This window comes from Myotis nattereri (assembly GCF_964212035.1).
Source record: "Myotis nattereri genome assembly, chromosome: 18".
Taxonomy (NCBI): domain Eukaryota; kingdom Metazoa; phylum Chordata; class Mammalia; order Chiroptera; family Vespertilionidae; genus Myotis; species Myotis nattereri.
In genome coordinates, this window is record NC_138093.1 from 13,636,308 (window position 1) to 13,661,263 (window position 24,956).

The 24,956-nt window shown below is 41.0% G+C and overlaps 2 protein-coding genes across 2 annotated transcripts; both read right to left on the reverse strand.

Moving 5' to 3' along the window:
* Positions 1-1,804: 1,804 nt before the first annotated feature.
* On the reverse strand, positions 1,805-24,496 carry PRPF3 (pre-mRNA processing factor 3). The gene is made up of 16 exons (XM_081112453.1): positions 24,372-24,496; positions 20,066-20,255; positions 19,331-19,461; positions 17,221-17,367; positions 14,751-14,834; positions 14,307-14,527; positions 12,995-13,301; positions 12,241-12,407; positions 11,211-11,290; positions 9,826-9,969; positions 8,346-8,445; positions 8,060-8,173; positions 6,974-7,092; positions 6,612-6,695; positions 4,622-4,683; positions 1,805-2,166 (listed from the first exon to the last, which is right to left on the reverse strand). Exons 2-16 carry the CDS (start codon positions 20,208-20,210, stop codon positions 2,020-2,022), a joined length of 2,052 nt encoding a protein of 683 aa, XP_080968579.1. The 5' UTR covers positions 20,211-20,255; positions 24,372-24,496; the 3' UTR covers positions 1,805-2,019.
* LOC308534126 (large ribosomal subunit protein uL6-like) lies at positions 21,293-21,979 on the reverse strand (the record flags this gene model as incomplete). The annotated part of the gene is made up of 1 exon (XM_081112454.1): positions 21,293-21,979. The coding sequence occupies one exon, from the start codon at positions 21,977-21,979 to the stop codon at positions 21,293-21,295; it is 687 nt and encodes a 228-aa protein (XP_080968580.1).
* Positions 24,497-24,956: the final 460 nt, after the last annotated feature.

Consider the following 24,956-nt stretch of genomic DNA (forward strand, 5'->3'; position numbering starts at 1 on the left):
TACCTTTCAAGATTTTGCTTACTGTTAATAGTGCTCCCAGACATCCTTTTATTGGTGATCTTCATCTCAATAGCAACGTGGTGTTTCTCCCTCCAAACACCATCTCTTTGATCCAACCAATGAATCAAGGAGTTACAATAGCTTTTAAGGCCTACTACCTGAAGAGGACCTTTTCCCAGGCTATTGCTGCAACTGAGGAAGACCCTGAGAAGACGCTAATGCAATTCGGGAAGAATTACATCTATGACTACATCAAGGACTTGGCTTGGGCTTAGGTAACAAAGGAGTGTATGAACAGCATCCTTTAAGAGGTCACTAAAGAAGTTCATCTATGATGTGAAAGTGTTTCCCAAGGATAAGGAGGTTATAAAAATCAACGAAGTACCCTGGCCCGTTTGTTCAGGGAACAGAGCATCAGCATGCAGACCGAAGGGTCCCGGATTCGATTCTGGTCAAGTACACGTACCTTGGTTGCAGGCTCCTCCCTGGCCCGGGCCCTGGTCGGGCCTCATGCAGGAGGCAACCAATAGATGTGTTTCTATCACATCGATATTTCTGTCTTTTCCTCTCTCTCCCACTCTCTCTAAAAATCAATGGAAAAAACATCCTCAGGTGAGGATTAAAAAAACAAAACAAAAACCAACAAGGCTATGGTTGAAACAGTAAACAACTTTAACCTGGGTGTAGATGAGCATGACACTGAGGAGCTTCTAGAGATGATTCCTGAGAAACTGACTGAGTATTGAAAGTTTAAAAACATGGATCCCATCATTAAAAGGTTGATCCTTCAGGAAGTATTTCAGAAGGCATTGTTATCATAGATGATGGCTCTATGCATTATTGCCTCTGAAGACCTACCAGTGGGAAAAGGATTGTGGATTTTTTTAAATCAGTAAAGAGAGGAAATAACGCTAAATTCCCATTCCACTTTACAAATTGACACATAATATCCTCCTTCAATGTTCCCTCTGCATCCACTTCATTTCCTGCTAAAAATAGTTAGCCCTGGCCAGTGTGGCTCAGTTGGTTGAGTGTCGTACCATGCACTGAAAGGTCACCAGTTTGATTCCTGGTCAGAGCACATGTCCAGGTTGTGGGTTCAATCCCTGGTTGGGGTGCATACGAGGCAACCGATCGATGTTTCTTTCTCTCTTCCTTTCCTTTCCTCTTTCTCTAAAAATCAATAAAAACATTTTAAAATAAAAAAATTTTGAACAAAGACTTTTAATTTATATATATGTATATATATATTTTATTCATTTCAGAAAGGCAGAGATAGAAACATCAATGATGAGAGAGAATCATTGATCGGCTGCCTCCCGCACGCCCCACACTGGGGATCAAGCCCGCAACCCAGGCATGTGCCCTTGACCGGAATCAAATCCGGGACCCTTTAGTCTGCAGGCTGACGCTCTATCCACTAAACCAAACCGGCTAGGGCTAAAATAAAATATTTTTTTAAATGACTACTTAGCCAAGACCAGAAGTAACCTGTCTACCTCCTGACTCTATTGAAGGCTGAGAGATGGACACTCATTTGTTTCCCCCTCACCTACTTAACACCTCTTTTTGCTTCACTCTGCTCCAGAAAAACCGTTTTAGCACTCTTGCTCCAAGATGAGGCCAGAAAATTTCCATTAGACCTCAAAAATATATACCTATTCATCCTTTCATTCATTCATATATACATAAGCTTCAAGGACAAAATTTTCTTTTTCCACAGCAATTGCTAGGCGTCTGGAGAAAAGATCACCTGAAGACCCAAACTCCAATACCTATGAGTGTATGAAAAATATCATACAAATTTTAAAAATAACTCTTTAATCATATACACATAAGGGGAGTAAAGGGCAGCCCCAGGCTGACAGGGGAAGAGAGCAATGTGTTCTCCCTTTGTCCCAGTGTCAGCGTGGCGCCGTTCTGAGATCACACACACAGTGGGCTGGGCTGGGAAGTAGCATAAGGGAGAGGACTGAAGAGACATGGGCGAGAGGGTGGAGGCAAGGGCTGGCAGTAGTCTCAGTCAGTAGACTCCAACACCGATTCACTTAGCGCAAGGTCCCAGTAGTGTTCAGCCCCATGCTTTTTGAAATGCTCCCGAGCCATGTTCTCTGTAGGGCACTGTTTGAACTTCATGTCCCCAAAGCTCCGGTCTTTGGCTGTACCCTGAGAAAGAGACAAAATTTGTAATAACAACACTGCAATTTCTAGTTTAAATCAGATATTCTTTCATAAAACCTAAACACCTGTGTAGCAATGTGCCTAGCTGAATATGATTTGATGGTAAAAAGAAATTCTAATCTCCACCTCCTTGGATGTTGCATGAGTTTTCATGAATTTATGCATAAGGGTTTGTTGGTCTTTTTTGACTGAGTGGAAAAAGAAGAGTTCTGTGCTCTGGTGCTTGGGTGAAAGAGCAAGTCTGGAAGGACTATGGATAGTGAGATGGGATGAACTTGTCTCCCACCAGGCCTCAAAGACTAAATTTGGTCTTTTCAGGACAAAGGTGTTAGAGAACCAGAGGCCAAAAGGACTCTTTTCACAAGACTTAGTGAGACCCTGTGTACAAGAAGGCGGCTTTGGGGCCCAGTGATGAAGAATAGAGGGACAAGGGGGAGAGGGAAATGGGAGCCAGGGGGGTGATCTCCAGAGAACTGCAATAGAAAAAGACACTGGGTGGAAGCGCATTCTCACAAAAGGCACCAGTAGCAACAAGTCAGAAAGTGCTACCTCAAGAGACTTCCAGGGAGAAGACTCCAATAAGGAGGCTAGAGCAGAACTTGGCTTGTTTTTGAACCTGAGACACAATTTCTGAGGACACTCAGATAAATGGAAGAGATGAAGAGGCGGGATATTAAATATGCAGGTGGGGACTTATGAGCCAAAAACGAAGGATACATGAAAAACAATTAGTAGCAATTACCTATAAAAGAGTGGTCTTAAAGAGTCAGGGAATCAAAAGGGAACTATTTCAGTAAGTGCTTTTCTTTGTTGAAATAAAATAGAATTGATTTTATTTTTATTTATTTTTTTAAAATATATTTTATTGCTTTTTTACAGAGAGGAAGGGAGAGGGACAGACAGTTAGAAACATCGATGAGAGAGAAACATCGATCAGCTGCCTCCTGCACACCCCCTACTGGGAATGTGCCTGCAACCAAGGTACATGCACTTGACAGGAATCGAACATGGGACCCTTCAACCCGCAGGCCGATGCTCTATCCACTGAGCCAAACCGGTTAGGGCTAGAATTTATTTTAATAAGCATTCACTGCTTTTGTAGAACATTACTTTTATAATACAGAACTAGTTACTATACATGAGCACATTTAAAAAATTGCCCTAGCTGGTTTGGCTCAGTAGATAGAGTGTTGGCCTGCAGACTGAAGGGTCCCGAATTTGATTCCAGTCAAGGGCACATGCCTGGTTGAGGGCTTGATCCCCATTGTGGGGCTTGCAGGAGGCAGCCAATCGATGATTCTCTCTCATCACTGATGTTTCTATCTTTCTCTCCCTCTCCCTTCTTCTTTGAAATCAATAAAAATATATTAAAAAATAAAAATAAAAAATAGAAGGTACACATGAACTCAATACAGAAGAACAAAATGAAAACAATAATCACAAAGGTAAAAATATTTACAATGTATAAAGTGTATTTTGGAGTGGGGATAAAAGGATTATTGTACTATATCAGGACATGGATAGCTACTGAGAAAAAAACTTTTAATGTTTCCTAGAGAAATAGGATATTTTATGCTTCAAAACAGGAGAACAATGCTTACTTCACAAATTGGTCTGAATAAGCATATTCATTCATTCATTCTTCGGAACTAATACTGCTTCACTAAGATTTCAGGAATGAAAAAACTGTATAATCATAAAAAAGTTCTATTTGAAGAGTGATTTAGTTATAATGAACAAAGTACAATTACACAAATAATCTAATTAGGTTCTCAAACAAACAAAAAAATACCTGACAATAGGGAGGGAAAAATTACATTTACATAAAACAGTATTGGATGTTAAACATGCCTCACCCAGTTGCACAGCTAATAAATAGTACTGCCCAGATTCCCCAACTTCTATGACTATGAAATAGCTCAACTGAGAATTTGTGATCTTGCCACTGGTTTTCCATACTCTTTTCCAGATGGCAGATACTAACATGATCTTCAATTTAACTAAAATATAATAAGTTAGAATTTGCTACCAAACGTTTAACAATAAATTCCCCCCCCCACCCCCAAAAAATCAAGAAACACAAATTACTCAAGGGATTAGTCATTACTTAATTTTACCATTCCATCACTCCATTTGAATAGTACAAACAATCAAGAATTAAAGTTCTGCTTCAGTGTTTAATAAAGAATCACCTTGCCCTGACCGGTTTGGCTCAGTGGATAGAGCGTCAGCCTGCGGACTCAAGGGTCCCAGGTTCTATTCTGGTCAAGGGCATGTACCTTGGTTGCATGCACATCCCCAGTAGGGGGTGTGCAGGAGGCAGCTGATCGATGTTTCTCTCTCATCAATGTTTCTAACTCTCTATCCCTCTCCCTTCCTTCCCCTCTGTAAAAAAAATCAATAAAATATATTAAATAAAAAAAAGAAAAGAATCACCTACCTCCCAGACTAGTACACATTTGTTGGTTTTCTTCACAGCTTCCTCATCGGATTCCTCATCATCTGGAAAAGACAATATAGCTAAGTCTTGCTCTAAATATAGACTAGAGACCAAAAATTAGGTTCTAAACAAACAATGTTCAAATCTACCCAAATTATTTTAAATATTGTCACCCTTTACCATGAGTTGGGATCAAACGTCTTCTGTTACTCTTTACCCCAAATTAGACTGAAAGCTTTAAATAGGCAGGAAAATCAGTTAATTCAACAAACATTTATCGAGCACCTACTATGTGTCAAGAGTTGTGCCAGATACTGGGAATAAGTAGATAAATAAAACGAGCAATTAAAAATAAAAACTTGTCATGAGCACTTTGAGAGCCAGGCTTCATATGCCAACATAACAGTCCATTCTCAAGGAGGTTTTAGTCTAATGGAGGAGGAGGGCAGATATATCAAACAAAAATAGGAACACTTACGAAACAAAATATAGGTCAATTATAGTAAAAAATATACTTTGTGCCCTGCCACCGTGGCTCAGTGGTTGAGCATCGACCTATGAACCAGGTCACGGTTCAATTCCCTGTCAGGGCACATGCCCAGGTTGCAGGCTTGGTCCCCAGTAGGGGACGTGCAGGAGGCAGCAGACCCATGATTCTCTCTCATCATTGATGTTTCTCTCTCCCACTCCCTCTCTGAAACCAATAAAACTATATTTAAAAAAAAATAAACTTTGTAAGGTTAAAAAATACTTTAAGACCAAAATGTTAGGTAAAATAAAGTAAAAAAATAAGGCTCTCTGTGTATGTTAAATGCCAACCAAAGTTTTCAAAGAAAATAATGAATACTGATGGAAGAATGGTGGCCAAGAGGATTTCAAATATACGTATTTGATAAAGTTGGGCAAAAGAATGAAAAGTACATTCTCTTGAACAAAGCAGGAAGCTTTTTGGATCTGAAAATCTTTTTTGTTTTTGCCTTCAACCCCTTAAAAATTTTTTTATCAAAAAATAATACTGCCGAAATCAGTTTGGCTCAGTGGATAGAGCGTTGGACTGAAGGGTCCTGGGTTCGATTCCGGTCAAGGGCATGTGCCTGGGTTGCGGGCACATCCCCAGTGGGAGATGTGCAGGAGGCAGATGATCGATGTTTCTAACTATCTCTCTTCCTTCCTCTCTGTAAAAAATCAATAAAAAATATTTAAAAAAATAATAATAATACAGCCCTGGCTGGGTGGCTCAGTTGGTTGGAGCATTGTCCCGTATACCAAAAGGTTTCACATTTGATTCCTGGTCAGGACACATAGGGAGGCAACTGATCGTTTCTCTTTCACATCAATGTTTCTCTCTCAAATTAAACACACACACACAAACAACACAGACAAGGCCCTGGCTGGGTAGCTTAGTAGGTTAAAGCATCATTCAAGGTTACAGGTTTGATCCCCCATCAGGGCACATACAAGAATCAACCAATGAATGCATAAATAAATGGAACAACAAATTGATGTTTTTTCTCTCTCTCTCTCCCTCCACCCCTTAAAAAAAAAAAAAATTAAAAAACAGCCCTGGCCATGTGGCTCAGTCAGTTGAGCATGGTCCCACACACCAAAAGGTTGTGGGTTTGATTCCCGGTCAGGGCACATGCCTAAATGTTGGTTCAATCCCAAACAGGAGCAACCAATGGATGTTTCTCCCTCTCTCTAAAATCGATAAAAACATCCTCAAGTGAGGATTTAAAATAAAGGATAAAATAGACAATGCACACATGGCAGGGAAACTGGTAGAAAGAGGGAAAAGCCTTAATGGATAGGCAGAATAATGAACACTCATGCACATGACCATGTATGAATGTCTAGCATATTCATAGTCCAAATGGGTCTTTCTAAAATTCCTGAACATTACCCAGTGTTAGCAAGAACGTCAGGAGGGGAATTGATGAGTGGACACAATACCATCCCAACTCCCACTTAATCCCCTCTAACCCCCATTCACCATCTCCCTTTGTGTTAGATGTCTGTTCATCCCACTTTATCCGATGCAGCATAAGACGCTTAAATTTCTTCTGGGACTTTGGGCCTGGAAACAGAAAAGAATTTTGCCAAAATTGTGGAAGATGGTGGGGTAGAAAATAACCTCTGAGCTCATTCAATGCTGACATTACTGTGGTAGCTGAAGCAATCCCGGGAATCATATCTTAGGGCCTTTTACTCCAATAAACACAAAGCAGAGGCCCAGGATATTATACCCGGGTATGGTTCTAAAATAGTATCTTTTTCTCCTTTCTCCCGCCATGCTAATCACTTCAAGGCACAGGGTTGCCTGGGGACAATCTCCCTCAATTTTTTCAGACTCACCCCCTTCCACTACTACCACGTTGACATCCTTGTGCAGTACCACCACCCCTGTCAGGTACAGTTGCCCAGCATTGGCCTCAATCTTGAACTTCTTGGCTGGGTTGCTCAAATTTCGAACTCTGGAGAAGGGAAAGTTTAGTTATGGCTTCATTTTAGCATTGGTAGCTAACTGAATGGAATGGCAAATAAAAAGATGAATCCAAAATGATTTTCTGTCTAAAAACAAAGGTCTTTGAAGTAAGCAAATACTAGTATACTAATGCTTAAAAGGTAGAACTGATGAGTCTAGACATATTTCTATGTCTATACTGTCTTATACTTCTTCCAAGTCTTGCACTCCACCTTAAAACAAATAATAGGTAATCAAAATTTACTCTAGATGCTTAGAATGTAGTTACAATGCTATCCATAAAAAATTTCTAGGATATATGAAAAACTGTTAGTTGCAATTATCTACAGTGAGTGGTCCTAAGGGATAGAGAATAGGAAGAGGACTTCCCCTTAAGTGCCCTTCTGTATTGTTAGAATTTTTTTTCTAATCTGAACAAGGATTCACTACTTTTATAATAAATATATCACTTTTATAATAAAGAACTAGGTACTAAAACATTAAAAAAATAGAAGACACACAGGTACTCAACGTAAGAGAATAAAAACATTAAATCAACACAAAGGTAAAAAGTATTTACACTGTATAAAGTGCATTTTGGAGTGGGAATATCGGTAAAAGGTTACTGCAATACATCAGGATAAGGATATAGTTACTGAAGAAACTTTTAATGCTTCCTGGAGAAATAGGGTATTTTATGCTTCAAAAATCATAGATGATCTTTAGTTCACATCTTAGCCTGAACAAATATACTCACTCATTCATTCTTCAGAAATATTACTGGTCCACTAAGAAGCCTCAGACACAGAAGAGTAAGCCTTTAACCGTCACCATTGTAAAAGATTTACTAACTCCTCTTTACACTAAGGTCATTTAAGGAGTAGGGGCTGATGTTAGGTATGCTTTTAGACCACAGTGATTCTGCCTCAAGGACTTGGAAATGTTCTAAGGGAAAGGCTGCCAGTTTGAACACCTACCTATATACAGATATGTGTACCCCCTGTGAAATGTCTTCTTTAAGCTTTTTAATTTTCTTGACCTTTCTCTGTTCTGCTGTAAGTTTTCGGGCAGCGTTGGCCTCTTCATGCGCTCTGTCGTGACAGGAAGGACATCCACAAGTGAGAAAGGCATTGAAGATCAGAGGCAGGGCTGAGGGAAAGAGAGAGCAACGGAGGACTCTCCCCTCCCTTCAAATGTGGATCCCCCAGAAAAGTTTGGGAAAAATACTTGCCCTGGGTTTCCACCCAATCCCATGGCACTTACTTCTGTCTTTTTGCCATCTGAGCTCTGACATGGGCTTCTACCTTCGTGGGGTCTTGAACAGCTTCTGTTCCTAATACTCGCATCAAATTAGAAATTCTCACTGCAGTGGAGAGAGGACAGAAATCAATCTCCCATATCGCGTCTCCGGCTGGGATAACCTATCCTCTCTTCTCTACCAATTCATACTGTTTACATATTTCAGATCTGCTGAAAACTCACTTCTTCTAGGAACTCCTACCTTGAAAAGACCATACAATTAACTCAGTATTTGTGGATGTTCACACAGTTAATCTAAATAGTTGTCATGCATTAAATTTATAAAAGACAAGGAACTTAATTTTTTAAAATGTCCTTATTTTTTGCCCTAACCGGTTTGGCTCAGTGGATAGAGCGTTGGCCTGCAGACTCAAGGGTCCCAGGTTCGATTCCGGTCAAGGACATGTACCTTGGTTGCGGGCACATCACCAGTAGGGGGTGTGCAGGAGGCAGCTGATTGATGTTTCTCTCTCATCTATGTTTCTAACTCTCTATCCCTCTCCCTTCCTCTCTGTAAGAAAAAAAAAATCAATAAAATATATTTAAAAAAATAAAATAAAATGTCCTTATTTTTTATTTTTATTTTACTATTTTTATTTTTTATTATTCTTTTTAAAGAAACTTTAAAAATTTTTAATTTTTTTAGAGAGAGAGGGGAGTGAGAGAGAGGGAGAGAGTAACATCCATTTGTTGATCTACTTATTTATACGTTCTTTGGTTGATTTCTGTGTATGTCCTGACGGGGAATCGAACCAGAAACCTTGGCTTATCAGGACAACACTCTACCAACTGAGCTACCCAGCCAGGGCTATTGTTTTCTTTTTTTAATTGAATTTACTGGGGTTACAATGAGCAATAAAATTACATAGGTTTTGCCTGGCCAGTGTGGCTCAGTGCTAAAGTGTCGATCTATGAACTAGGAGGTCACAGTTCGATTCCTGGTCATATGCCCAGGTTGTGGGCTCAATCCCCAGTGCGGGGAGTGCAGGAAGCAGCCGATCAATGATTCTCTCTCATCATTTATGTTTCTGTCTCACTGTCCCTCTCTCCCTTCTTCTCTGAAATCAATAAAAAATATTTTTAAAAATTACATAGGTTTCAAGTGTACCATCCTACAATACATTATCTGCACACTGTATTGTGCACTCACCATCCCAAGTTTAGTCTCCTTCCATCAACACTTATCCCTCATTTACTCTCTTTCACCTTGGGACCTTAATTTCTTTGGTATTTTCACTCCGATAACAGCATTTAGTGAAAGATCCTATACATAACAGTGCTCACTCAAAATCTATCTGAATAAGGAAAGATGACAGAAAATTTGGAAAAGGAAGAAAAACCAATAAATGATCCTCAGGAACAGAATACAGAGAGATGCTAAAGTTCCTCTACAATTGCAGAGATCAACATGCCACCCTTTCATCCCTGCTTTTAAAAAATGTACCTTTGGGTTCTGGAGGAGGCATCAGGCCCAGCCTGACTTTCTCTTGTAGCTCCTTCTGTGCTTCCCTCCTTGTTTGCCTTCGAAGTTTCTTCTGTTCCTTCTTGGTAAGATATACTCCCAGAGTAACTGGTGTGTCATTGTCGACTGTTAATCAGAAAAATGAATGTACTAAAGCAATAAGCATATTAGAGGGACATTGGTGTTATATCAATCACATTAAAAGAATCTTTAGTTTACCCCTAGACGGTTTGCTCAGTGGATAGAGCACTGGCTCGTAGACTGAAGGGTCCCAGGTTTAATTCCAGTAAAGGGCATGTACCTCAGTTGCAGGCTCAATTCCCAATCAGTGCGCGTGCCAGAGGCAACCAATCGATGTGAGAGACACATCAATGTTTCTCTCTGTCTCTCCTCCTCCCTTCCACTCTCTCTAAAAATCAATGGGAAAATGTCCTTGAGTAAGGATTAAAACAAAAACACAAACAAACCAGAATCTTTAATTGTCTTGGTTATTTTTAGGTAGTAAGGTTTTATTTTTAGACTCTGATTAAATAAAATTCAATATTATACCTTGTATTAGAACTCAAGATCTCAATCTATTTTTCTGAAGTTACTGGAGATATTGATATTAGCAAGCAAATTTACTAATTGAGGTATTATCTCCTCTGTTCATCTCAAACCTGATAAAAACATTAAAGTGTTTTATAATCCACATAACTCTTTTTTGTTGTTAATCCTCACTTTAGGATATTTTTTCCATTGACTTTTAGAGAAAGTGGAAGGCGGGGGGGGGGACAGAGAGAGAAAAGGAAACATCAATGTGAAGGAGACACATCGATTGGTGGCCTCCCACATGTGTCCCCACTGGGGCCTGGGATCAAACCTATAATCCAGGAATGTGCCCTTGACCGGGGAATTGAATCCACAACCCTGCAGTTCACGGGCTGATGCCCTCGCCACTGAGAAAACTGGCCAGGGCTGTGCTAATAAACCTTTGCTACAATAATGATAAAGAGAGAGAAAGGCTAAAGACAAAAACTGAAGGACAGATATTTAGAGTTGGTGTACAGACTGGAGTTGGGAGTCAACACTATGGCAAAAGCCCAACTTGTAATATACATCAGTGAGGGCCTCTTGAAATTAGGCTTCAGTGCTCTAAAGCTGCACTAATACTGTAGCTACTAGCCACATGTACCATTTAAATGTAAATCAATTAAAATTGAACAAAATTAAAAATTCAATCTCTGCTATATTAGTGCAACTCAGTTTTTCAAGTGCTCAATAGTCACATGTGGACAGTGGCTACTATTCAGATAGAAACCATTGTCACATAAAGTTCTATTGGTTAGTACTTCTTTAGAGTCTTGACTGAGTAATCTATATATTACCTGGAGGGTTGAGCTGGGCTGGATGTTCAACAAGATTTGTGATTCCAAAATAATCTTCTCTCTTGGGATTTTGCTCTGTACTAAAATTGGAGGAAGAAGGGAAAACAGGATATGTGGGTAGAGATGATTCCGAGAGGGGGGAGTCTCAGAAACGCAATGAAAAAATCCACTCTCTATAATAGCACTCAAGCACTTTTTAGTATTTGCATATCTATAACATGTAATTACATTACACATCATTTTCAAGATGAGAAAACTGGGTCCCACTAAGGTTGGATGCACTCTCCACACCAGTTATTCTCGACCTTTTTTCTACTCTAACACCCTGATAGATACCACATTCTCTCATTAGTAACATTAATTAGTAACATTAATTGGTTGACAAAGAAAGGGTAGGAAAGGCTGAAATACAGTTTCCTAAAGCCATGTGTCAGGATGATGAAGCAGATATAATTAATGCTCTCCACATGTTTCTTTTTAAACATTTTTATTTTTTAAATTAAATTTATTGGGGTGACATTGGTTAATAAGATTCTATAGGTTTCAAGTGTATATCTCCATGACACACAATCTGCATACAGCATTGTGTGCCCCCCATCCAGTCAAATCACCCTGTTACTATATATTTGGCTCCCTTTACCCTTTCCCAAATGTTTCTTATATGCTTTATTTACCATTCTCTCTCCCATCAACTAAGAATCCTTGCTCTATTCTAGAACTGGATCTTTAAGAAACATAAACACCTATTAAAAGTAACAAAAAATATAAGAAACAAGTATGCTAAAAACAAATAGCAATATATAACAAAAGCAAATAATTAATAGATCTGCTCTTTCAGATTGTTTGTGCCCATTTCTCCTATATCAACCAAAAAAACAAACAAAAATAACTCATACAACATATTCTTTTTAAGTATATGAGCCTGTGTACAGTTACCTATTTCTCTTGGATTTTAAATGTTTACTTAATGCATAAGTGTCATCTCTCCCATTAAAACTCTAGTTTTATTAAAAGGAACTAACAAACTCACAGGTCAAAGCCATTGGGGATGATATAAGAATCCCACCACTCAATTTCAGGAATATCTCCTTCCTTTAACTCCTTCTTAGGAGCAATGAGAGCCAGCCTAGTTGAAGTATGGATGCCTGTTTTTCGAGCTGCTTGTGAGATCTCTGCCTGCAGCTTTTCCAGTTGAGCCTAAGGACAAGATAAACCAAGAAAGAAAGATAAAACATGGAGTGGTAGACTCCCAAATTTTAAAACACTCCCCTGTTAAACTCTTTACACTAACTGTCACTAGTTCATAATTTCTGAAAGCTTAGAAAAAAGAGCTGTCCTGCTTTATTTTATCCTTTACGTAATACATCTCACCCTCATCACTACTTTCACCCAATGTGTGCCTGCAGCAAATGTGCAGAAATTGGATGTTATGAAAACTTCATTCTGAGAAGATAAAAACAAGGCAAAAGTCATTGAATATACAGTCAATTCAACTCTCCAAGTGTGTGGATTGTCTTCAGTAAATTTTAACACCAGGATAGCTTTCCTCAATCACTCAAAGGGTTTTCTGGATTGTCTCCCTCCACTGTTATTTGGATGTGGAGAATTTTCAACTCAATTTTATTTCCACCTAAACAGAATATAATTAGGAAGACAAATCAGCTAAAAATCCAATTGCCTAAAACACAGAGAAATGAGTTGACAGTATTTTAAGACTCTATTCAATGTCCTTTGTCGCCTCCCTAACTTCTTTGGAGTTCTAGGTTATATTCTTATCCAGATACCTTTGTCCGTAACCGCTGGGCAATCTTCTCAAATTTGCCCTTGTCATGGAATTTAAAAGTGCGTCTCTGCCGCTGGGAAGGGGCAATTGAAACTCGGGGGTCAAAAAAGGTATTGGATTCCATGTCTTCTGATGGCTTTTCTTTAAGCTGTTGCTTGAATTGTTCCCTCTTCACCGCACGAATATTGGCCTTCAGAGTAGGCATTCGGTGTGTCAGCTCTATCTCCTTGCCTGTTGCATCTACAGTGCGACCTTGCTCATCGAGAATCAGTGGTGTAGGTTTAGTTTGATCTTTTAATTCAACTTTCCTGAAAAATAGCCCACACAGAAATAAATTGCATATGGAAAAATAAGGCAAACAAAAAGCAAACAGAAAATAAAACAAATCAAAACCCAACAAACACAACCAGGTTACCCAATTCTAGGGAACGTAAACCCATAAGTGAGTAATATCTTGATTGAAAACACCAAACTGGTTATTTGACTATAAAGTACAATCAATGTTGGACTTGGACTTGCAACATGCATTAGCCAATTGAATGTATGTGGAAGGAACTATGTGTGCTAGTTCTAAGCCAAGGTCTTAAAAGATATCTCACTCTCACGCACTACTGTGATCCATCACAGGAAGAACTTGGAAGCCACTGACACAGAAGATTGAGGAAATGCATAGAATAGACTTGAACCGAAACTCACAGCTTGGAGCCAAGTCCAGCAGAGCCAAAGATGACTTGCACACTTGTGAGCAAGAAAATAAATGTTTATTGTTGTAATGCACTGAGATTTCAAGGTTTCTTAGAAAGAAAAATTGACTAATATACTTTGCATGTTGACTTTCAAAAAAAAAGTACAATCAGATTAAACAAACTGACAGATTACACTGATATAAATTTGCAATCCTATCTTTCTTTACTCCTGAATTCTTGGGTCAGTAAGGGATGCCACACCAATCGTAGATGCTAAAGATGAAGTTTATCATCTTTACCCAGTTATAGAGAACACTCAGATATGGTCTCACCTAATGTGGTTTATTGGATAGAGCTGAGTTAGGAACCAGGAGACCTGATTCTATTTCTAGCTTCAATATTAGATGAATAATCTTAACCTCAGTCCTACCAATTATAGAAATATTATAAACTCTGCAACAGGGAAGACAAAAGAATAAATTCAACTGGTATTTACTGAGTTTATGTAAGAAATATGTAACTGTGAGAAATAATTTAGGTTCCTTGGAAGAAGAGGATTAATGACATTCAAAGGCATTTATTGCTTCTCAAGCTTCAGAAACAGGGTTCCATGAAATAGATACTCACGGGGGAGCAATGCCCATGGCATGAAGATTGGCCAGGCCCACCATATTGGCATTGCCAATGAGCCCTGGCTTCAGTGCCAGCTGGGCTTGGATGCGGGCTTGTAGTTCAGCTGCTTTCCTTGCCTTCTCAATGGCATCATTCATGAAAGTGGCGGCCTGGGAGGGCTGAATAGTGTTGCCAATTGGAAGTCGCTCTGGTTGAGAGGAAGAAGGAGTCTTTGGCTGTGAGATGGGTAAAAAGAAGTCAGAATTAGATGGATTAGGCAGGCAGGTAGGTAGGTGGGTGAGCGCCCATGCACACACACACACACTCACGCACACGCACACGCACACTCAGTGGTAGACTGGAGTGAAACATGCAGGCACTTCTGGACTCACATTTGAACGGATGGCAAGAAATTCTGTGTTAAAGATTCTTCTTTTCAGAGTAATCTGGGTATAATACCTGAGGTGTAGGGGGGCTGATGAAACTCAGTTGTTTTTTCCTCTCCTCGATTTGACGTGTTGCTGCCTCCATCATCTGTTTGATCTGCTCTCGGGAATAGGGGAGAGTTGGAAAGCTGTTAATGACTCCTTTTTATTTCTCCCATACAAGTTCCTAAATCCAAAGGGCTTTCAGGTCTAGAGGCTTAACATTTTTTGAATGACTACATCACATTCTGCCTGTATCATAGGCTAGAAAATTTAGTAAAGATGAATCTACATAGCTAAGCACTAAAATTTTTCAACCTATCTTCCCAAGGCAGGACTGGTATGTTAGGTAGTAACATAGCTTGATGACTAAGACTTTGGAGTCAGAGAAACCTGAGTTTGAATCTTAACTCTGCCACTTAATGCTGTGTGACCTTGGACATGGTATTTAATCCCTAAACCTCCAAGTGTCTAAAAGGGGTAAAAAGAGTAACACATACCTTACCAAAGCTATTGTGAGCATTTAAATAACATATGCAAACTCATAATAGAACTTCTATTCCTAGAATAGAAATCATCATGCCTTTTTTTTTTTTTTAAATCAGGTTATTGGTCCCTGAATTACTTGTTCGGGTAACCAGAGATGACAATACAAAGACCTGCTTCATAGTCACTGTAAACTCCTTGAGGACACAATCAAATGAACTCTTCTTAAATTTTCCAAGAGAACTGGTGTCAAGGGGCTCCAAGATAGATAGATAGATATATATATATATATATAAAATTTTATTGATTTATATTCAGAGAGAGAAGGGTGGGGCGAGGGGACTGGGGAGGGGGGAGAGAGAGAAACATTGACTTGTTGTTCCACTTATTTATGCATTCATCCGTTGCTTCTTATATGTGCCCTGACAGGAGATCAAACCTGCAACCTTGGAGTATTGGAACAACATTCTAACCAACTGAGCTACCTGGCCAGGGCATTCCAAGATATTTTTTAAATTTATTTATTTATTTATTTATTGCTTAAAGTATTACAAATGTTTCCTCGCCCCCCCCCTTTTAAATTTATTTTTAACATTTTTTGTTATTAATCCTTACCGGAGGACATTCCCCGCCACCTCCCCCCCCCCCCAATTGATTTTTAGAGAAGGTGGAAAGGAGGGGGAGAGACCGAGAGAGAGAAAAACATCAATGTGAGAGAGACATATTGATTGGTTGCCTCTGCACACACCATGACCGGGCCGGGGATTGAGCCTACAACCAAGGTACGTGCCTTTGACTGGAACTGAACTCAAGACCCTTCAGTCTTCGGCCAACACTCTAACCACTGAGAAAACTGGCTAGGGCAACTTTTTTTTAATATATTTTTTTATTGATTTCAGAGAGGAAGGTAGAGGGAGAGAGATAGAAACATTAATGATGAGAGAGAATCATTGATTGGCTGCCTCCTGCACACCCCCCACTAGGGATCAAGCCTGCAACCTGGGCTGTGCCCTTGACTGGAATTGAACCCGGAACTCTCCAAGTCTGCAGGCCAATGCTCTAGCCACTGAGCCAAACTAGCCAGGGCAACACTTTTTTTTTTTTTTTGAGTAGGTAATATATTTACATAGTTCAAAATGTAAAAAGTACAAAAGCTTATATTGTGAATTCTTCCACCTCATTCTCTACTAAAAAACATCATTATCAGTTTCATTCCTTTCAGAAATATCATATAAACAAACCTATCTACCCAATAGAATATATCCATATATATTTCCTCCCAAGAAATTTTAACTGGTATAAGAAGCAGTTACTGCTTATGAGGTATCAAAATTGTCTAACAGTGACCATTAAAAAAAACAAACCAGGTAATTCCTATTAAAAACATTAAAAGTCAACTTGAAACTATTTAAGTGGATTATACCTTCTCTGAATTGTTTTTGGAAATTCTCTTCTGCCATCAAGCTGAATTCTGATTATCTCAATAATTTTCTCAATGACCCAATGAGGTAGATACCTGGGTAAATGACATTATGTAACACACCTTGCCTGCCACATAATAGGTGCTCAGTAAATGCCTTTCATTAACCTTCAACTGAAATACTCCTGGTTAATCCAAGGAATGATGAAACATAAAACAGGAAATGAAAGTTCCCCAGTACTAAACACTAATGCACATCAAGGCCACAGTAAATCTGGATCCACATATCTCTTGCTTCTCCAACTCACAAAATGACTGTTTCCAGCTCTTTTTTTTAAAAAACCTTTACCCGAGGAGTGGGGATATTTTTTCCATTGATTTTTAGGGAGTAGAAAGGAGGGGAGAGAGAGAAACATCAACATGAGAGAGACACATCGATTGGTTGCCTCCTGCAGGAGTCCAAACTGGGGCCAGGTATTGAACCTGCAACCGAGGTACATGCCCTTGCCCAGGAACCAAACCAAGACACTGTTTCTCGGGCCAACGCTCTAACCGCTGAGCAAACCGGCCAGGGGTGTTTCCATTTCTTAATACTAACCTGGAGCTTAGTCAGCATGCCAGGGCTCTCTGAAGGAGGCCCAGGGATCACTTCTGGCTCCTCTTCTACCTCCTCAAAACGGGGTATCCGTCGCTTCTTTACTCCTGAGGATTCCTTGGAGATCTCAGAGTCATCACCAAACACTTCCTAAGGGAACCCAAGATGAAAGAAGAGTTGTATCCCTGCCCATGGGAGAAGAGAAGAATCATCCTAGTTCCTATCAACATTTTGTGGCATTTCCCAGAGTCTTCTAGACCCTCCACCAAATAAACCATCTCACCCAACTTCATCATTCACCCACTCCAGTCAAGCAACTTTCATCCCCATGTCCTTATCAACATGCCCATCTCAAGGTCTTTGCAAATGCTACTGCCCATATGTGTAATGATCTCCCTCAACTTTCCCACAACCCCTGTTCCAATTCCTGCCTAAAACTCACCTCCTCCAGGAAGTTTTCCTCATTAATAATCTCATCCCATACTGATCAAACTGTTGTTTCGCCTTCTCTTAGCACTTACGAGCTTGGTTTATACTATGTAAAATTACATTCTGCTTGCCCAGTGTTACATCTCTCATGTTAGTACTTTCTCCCAACTAGAATCTAAGCTCTTCCAGGACAGGGGCTTTCTCTTTCTTCTTCAGTACTCCCCAATAACACTGTTCTTATCAAACAATGGGAACTCATTGTTGACTAGCTTGCAAGGTGAATTTAACAGGACCAAGAATGGCCAACTGGAAGGGACAATGGGAAAAAGCAAATGTACACACCGGTGGTAGGCTTTGGGTGACATCCCCTCTTCACTAGGAGGGCTCGTGTTTTGCAAGGACATATCCTCGGCCAGGGGTGAGCGCTTCCTGGAACTCCTACAGTTCAAGAAAAAGGACTCTCCCATAATATATTGTGTGGGGTTGGGACGTGAATGGACCAAAAAGGGACCCATATCCCAGGGCTATCTAGATACCTCCTTCAAGAAACCGTTTTTATTAATCCCACCTAAGCACTTATACAGCAACATGCCCTATCATAACTAATGTTCACGCTACAGATCTGTGTACACTGTGCATCAAGCATTCCCCTTTAAAGATAAAATTCAACAAAAGTCTACAGTCAACCCTAAAATTTACATGAAATTGCTACTCATATTTTATAATTTGTGAGTATTTTGTTGTGCTCCCCTGACCCTCAACCCTTAAATAGCAAATTCCTCTAAGGCAAAGACTAGCTCTTATTCCGCTGATCACCCTCCAATGCCCTAAACACAAAGAGTGCATGAATGTTTGTTTCTCTTAGTTCCATAACCTGGCTAGGGACCAAGCAGACATTGCTTATTCCCCTTTTGTGCCTCAGGAAAAGCAATAGGATAGCCAAAGTATCAAAAGCACTTTGGAAGGTTTGATAGAAGTCACAGAAAGATTTTTTTTAAAGAGAGAGACAGAGAGCAAAGATATATAGAGATCAGCTACTTGATACTGCAAATATTCAAAGAGGCCATGACCAATCAGCAACCATAGAATAAAAAGTGAAGGAGGTAAGGGAGTAATGATGGTCCCATTAAGTACTCTACTCATGGGGCCAGATGGCTAGTAAGATGCTATGTAGAAAAATGGCAGGCTCTCCAGACAAATAATAAATAGTAACTGTTGTTAGGTATTCCATCTGTAAGTCCATTGCAGAGAAACCTCTAAAAAGGAGCAACAATAAGGTCTACACTCAGGTAGCAGTGGAATCACATTCTGAAGCAATCTATTAGGCATCAAGCAAATCGAAGCACAAAATCTTAGATCAATCAATTTTTAGGTAGTAGTAAAGGTGGGGGGAGGGGGAGAAACATAGGGAAACATGAGAACCAAAATCCCTAACTGTATATGAAAATAGGACAAATTTATCAATTGTTTCCTTGGAATATTTCAACCCATGAACTTAGGTAGTTCATTACCATAGATGGTGATAATACAAGTTAACCCCCCCTGCTTTCAGCTCTAAGTACCTCTCTTGAATATTAGGTATTCTAATAGTGGATCTCAAAGTGTGAGCCAGGTAAGCTCAGCAACTTTGTTACCATTCAAAACACTGAATCCCGAGTTCATCAGATAGTTAACTGTAACCTACCTTTAGCTCTCGTTTTCTGCTCCTGTCACTGCTAGACTTGGAATGTCTAGAGCTTCGGCCTTCCTCTACAGCCTCAAACAGTTTGTCCACAAATCGGAGAGTAGAATCATCAAGAAAAGGTTTCAGATGGTCTAAAAGGGAAAAAAAAGAGGTGGTAGGATTAAAAAGGTAAGAGTACTTTAGTCTAATACTAGGCATATAACAGACACCAACGCTGGAAATTTATCCCTGAGGGAGGAAAATCTTTTAAGTTCTTTGTAGGATTCCCATAAATCTTCTTACACTGAGTAACTTCACCCTATGAGGTAAAAATACAGTTATAATTCTTCAGAGTAGGAGGGAGCATAGCCAGAGCAATCTATTTAAGTTGAGCATCAAACTTGAGATGAAAAAAATCTCCCTAACTCTTCTCCAAATAGCAGAGATGATCATAAACAAAATCTACCTCCCTCAACTTTTTCATTAACAACTTCTATATATTTAGATGATGTATCCACCTCCCTTTAATATATTTCTTAAGTAAGTTTAACTTAGGTAACTCAGGACAGTGGTCAAGGGACGTCAGTCTGAGATTCAAAATGTCACAAAAATAAGAAATAAGAGAAAAAGCAAAATCAGTTGAGGTATCTGCATTATAATGCAAGAAAAAAAATGTAGCCTGATCCTTTTGGGAAAGTTCAAAGCAGTCTTTGGGGTCATCTCAGGGTCAGTCAGAAGATTCAGAAAGGTACATACCAGCTGCCTTCTTCTTGTCCATGCCCTTCCCCACACAGTTCAGTGCTGCTGTGACAACTGTGGGCTCCGAGAAGCCCAGTACCCTCTTCACTGTCTTCTCTATCCATGGTTTTAGCTCATCCAGCTCCCTCTTCGACAGTGCCATTCTTCAGGAAAGGGAGGCTGGCTCAGACGGAGTTCTATACAGCACCTACAAAGAAATCAGGAAAAGTCTTAGAGGATAGGAAAAGACCAAAGTGATTCCAGGCAATGGTTAGTAGATCATTATGCTTAGGCAGTTCCTCCACTTCATTTCAAGCCAAATATTTTACCTAAAACGCATACTTCATAGCAAAAAGAACTCCATCCTGTTTGATTTTTAACCCTAACTCAGTATCAGTGGGTCAATGAAATTTGTGGAATAAACCAACCAACCCTGGGAATAATCTAGTCTGAAGAATGAGTTCTAGCCCTGGCTAGTATGGCTCAGTTGGTTGGATGTCCTCCTGGCAAGGAAAGGTTGCCATTTCAATTCCCGGTCAGGGCACACGCCTGGGTTGTGGGCTCAATCCCCACTTGGGTGCATGCAGGAGGCAGCTGATAGATGTTTTCTCTCTGCTTCCCCTCTCTCAAAAAAATCCAAAAGGATAGAGTTCTAGCTTCTTTTTTGATCCTGTCATATCAACAAGGACTTGTTTTATAACATGAAAACAAGATTGAAAAAAGCCCACCCAGAGTTTATCTTTTCTACTTCTAAGCAGGCATTCCTTAGCTTAGTGGTTCTCAACCTGTGGGTCGCGACCCCTTTGGGGATTGAAATACCCTTTCATAGGAGTCGCCTAAGACCATCGGAAAACACATATATAATTACATGTTGTTTTTGTGATTAATCACTATGCTTTAATTATGTTCAATTTGTGACAATGAAATTGGGGGTCACCACAACATGAAGAACTGTATTAAAGGGTCGTGGCATTAGGAAGGTTGAGAACCACTGCCTTAGCTCAACCCAGACCTATAGATTCCCTTTCTTTTAAGGGTTGCAAGTAAGGGAGGGCTTATCCAGGTCAGTTTATCCTATATATATATATATTTTTTTTTTTCAGTTTATCCTATATTAAAGCTCATAATCCTTAAGACTATTTGGTCACATTTCTTTTTTTTTTATTGTACATCTTTATAATTTCACAAACAACTGTGACAAATCATTCGGCATCTCGGTGTTTCTATATCTGGACAACTTAGATCTTATTCATCAGCCTGCTGAACTGTTCCTTTTTCAAAAACATAGATACCATCCAAAAATTTTCTGATATCCTTGTTTTTAACTATTGTGGCTTGCTGAATCAAAGCAGCTGAATCTGATACAAGTTCAATGTCATTTCCTTTAAGAATCAACTCATCTGTCGGGGCTTGAGATTCTGAACAAGTAATGCCTGACCTCATCCGAACTCTACGGATGTATTTTTCACCCAAGAAATTTCTAATCTCAACAAGAGAACCATTCTCCTGAATAACGACGTTGATGGGGAAGTGAGTGTACACAGACCTCATCTTGTAACGGAAGCCCAGTGTAACACCCTTGACCATGCTCTGTACATGACGGCAGACGGTGCGAACGGTGGCCAGTTCCTTTCTATTCCCCCACCACTTGTCAACCCAGAGCCTCTTCTTTTTCTTTCCAAGGAGACTGAGCTCTACATTGATTTGATTGAATTCCCTCCACAGGGTGCCTCTGGGGCCCTTCACAATAACTGTACGTCCCTTCAGAGTGATGTCCACAGTCTGACTGCTGAGAATGGTCTTCATCCTTGCAGCAGATGCGGCAAAGAGCTGGTCACACTTCTTTGAACTCATATTCATCCCAGTGAGAATTCCATATCCAGATAATTTTCTCTCATGTCCTAGCGCAAGCATGTCAAACTCGCGGGCCATATGTGGTCTACAACAAATATTTCTGTGGCCCAGCCAATATAACGGTATGTAAGAAACTTTTTAATAAAAATGTCATAGCTTAATTTTTACAATATCCTGTTATACATAATAACGAACTACAATGTTCGCTAATGACTGATTACTATAATCGTGTTGCATTCACTTCCTTTACGCGCCTTACGCGCAGGCGCACCACTTCTCTCCATTAATACTAGCAGCGAATATTTGAACAGCCAACTGCCACATCATTAGTCTTGTACTGACTTGTTTGGTGTGCGCAACAGGAAATATTTTGCTTTCGGAGAACAAGAAAAATAGGTTTATTTGTGTTACGCTTATTAATTTGTGCAGTTATTCAGTGTCTGGTAAGTTAATGTTCAAGAAAAAATATTAATTTTTATTAAAATGTTCTATTATTTTATGTTAATGATTACTCATTTATTTCAGCCTTTTGTATTCAGCATGTCTCTATCGAAATAAACCTACGTTTCTATGAAAATTGAAGCTTTTGTGTTTTTGCGGCCCACATCAACTTCAACCTTATTTGGCCCATGTTAGCCTTTGAGTTTGACATGCTTGTTCTACAGGGTCTCTGTCAGTTGACTTGATAAGAGTAAATCCCTCAGCTCAGAAAGGAATACCCTCATTTGGATGTTCTAGCTCTTTGCTTTTTTCACCTTTATTCTCCTACTATTTAGCTTAGTAGAGAAAACACTATCATAAAGGACTCCCTACAACAAATCCTTGTTACTTAATGCAAGCTGGTATAATTCTTAAACATTATTCATGTTTCCATTCTGATCTCCTACCTAAATCTCAACTCAAAACTCATGAGCCTGGCCAGTGTGGCTCAGTGGATGAGCATCGACCTATGAGCCAGGTCAGGGTCCATTCCCCATCAGGGCATATGCCCTGGTTGCAGGCTCAATCCCCAGTAGGGGCGTGCAGGAGGCAGCTCATCAGTGATTCTCTCTCATCACTGATGTTTCTATCTCCCTCTCCCTTCCTTCTCTCTCTAAAAATTAAAAAACATATATTTAAAAAACAACTCATGAGCATAGAGAACATTTTATGTCCCTGACTTCCTCCATAATGCCTAGAAGTCAGTAACTGCCCTGACCTCGATTTCCAAGCTAACCTCCCAGCAGTGCAACCTATCAAGGTCTAACCTAGGAATCAATCTTTCAAGATGTCTTAAGGTATCTTTTCTCCTAAAAGATCATCTGATTAACTTCTACTTTCTTGGCAGGTTTATCCTCTTTAAGATCCGTTGTTAAACAGTTGTATTTAATTTTGGTATAACCATAAGCAGCTAGTAGATTAAAATCATGAAACTAGGAGTGAAAAAGATTGTATGCCTCAGTGACACATTACAAAACAGTTCTCTCTTCACCCCTCACGAAATAGAAGTATAACCTACCAATCCCTACATATTAAGTGTGTAAGTGTGTCCTGCTCAAAGGCAGCACATCCTGACACCAGAGTGAAGAAAAGAGCTCACCGTGGACAACACCAAGCCTCTGCTATTTAGCAGGCTTCGGGCAAGCGAGTCCCTCTAAGCCTCAGTTTACCCATCTTACAAAATGAGGACAAGGGCCATACCTACACTGCACTTAATCCGTTCAGTAAATATGTACGGTGTAACTACCAAGTGCCAAGCAATACGCTGGGTGCTGAGGATATGTACACCCGTGAACAGACCAGCGAAGAATGCTCGCCTTAAGAGAGGTATAGTCCAGCCAAGCGGAATCACAGGCGAGAGGGTGCACGCAGCGTGGAAACCCACAGCAGCGAAGGAGGTACCGCTCATCCGATGCAAGGTGCGCCCAAGCGCTAGAAACAGCTGTGTCCAAGTCCATGTAAGATGACGTGCACACGGAACAGGCAGTGGGCAAAAATCAGTCTCGCACAGTAACTAGCTTTGTCGCTGATCAAACGCTGAACAATAACCGAGTGGGGCGGGGGGGGGGGGGTGTTTGCTATGAAGAGGAAGGCGAGGAAGGCGGAATGATGTCTGAATGAGCGGGGAGCAGAACCCAGTCTTCGGAAGGACTTCCTCACGCCGGGCTCTTCTTCACCACAACCCGAGCCCCCCCGCCCCCCAGTCCTATCCTTCCCTTCCTGCTCCCTCCTCCCTCCGGCGGGTCCCTGGCCCCCCTTGTTCCACCCAAACTCCCCATTTCTGAGCTAGTCTCCCAGCCCGTCTCCTTCCCGCCCCCGCCCTTTCAACAATCTCCTTCTCAGCCGTCCTCCCACAGCGCCTGGTGCTCCTTCGGCTGCCTGCCCGCGGAGCCTGCCCGCTGCGGTCCTCCTCCGGGACGGAGCCCCGGCCCCCGGCGCCCGGGCGCTCGGGCGCTCGGACACCCGCTCTGGGCCCGGGGCCACTACTCACCTCAGAAACTTCAGCCCCTGAGACGGAGCCCGAACGTTACACCGGAACCGGAAACCCTCCGACTGCCCGACGTTCTGCCGTCGCTACCGCCACCGGGGCCTCCACGCCGCGGTCCTCCAACACGTGACGGGGGAGGGCCGGGCCCGTCACTCGCGCAGCCGCAGTAGCCACCTTCCCGGCGGCGGGGCGCACGCGCAGTGGAGCCCTGGAGGTGCAGCCTGCGAGGTGCGCGCTGGAGGTGCAGCCTGCGAGGTGCAGCCAGCGAGGTGCAGCCTGCGAGGTGCAGCCTGCGAGGTGCAGCCTGCGAGGTGCAGCCTGCGAGGTGCAGCCTGCGAGGTGCAGCCTGCTGCGGCTTCCCAGCCAACTCCGTCCCAGAGGTTACTGCCGGCTCAGTTTTGCATAAAGCAGCGTTCCTGGTGTGGAGAGTAAGTGCGCTGAAGTCATGCTAAAACTAAAAGCGAGCCCCAACGCAGCCTTTCTGGCAGAAAGTCAACCCCTGGGAACAGTCGACTTTCCTAGTCTAAACCACGTCTCCTTACCCTTTCTCCCTCGGTTAAATGAACGGTGGTACCAGAGACCAACCAC

Excerpts from the sequence above, each read along its gene's own strand:
- PRPF3 (XM_081112453.1), bottom strand. The coding sequence starts at position 20,210 with ATGGCACTGTCGAAGAGGGAGCTGGATGAGCTAAAACCATGGATAGAG. Across the intron at positions 12,408-12,994 it reads CCCAGCGGTTACGGACAAAG|GCTCAACTGGAAAAGCTGCA; the intron begins GTATCTGGATAA and ends TCTTGTCCTTAG. Across the intron at positions 8,174-8,345 it reads CAGATGGCAAAAAGACAGAA|AGCGCATGAAGAGGCCAACG; the intron begins GTAAGTGCCATG and ends CTGTCACGACAG.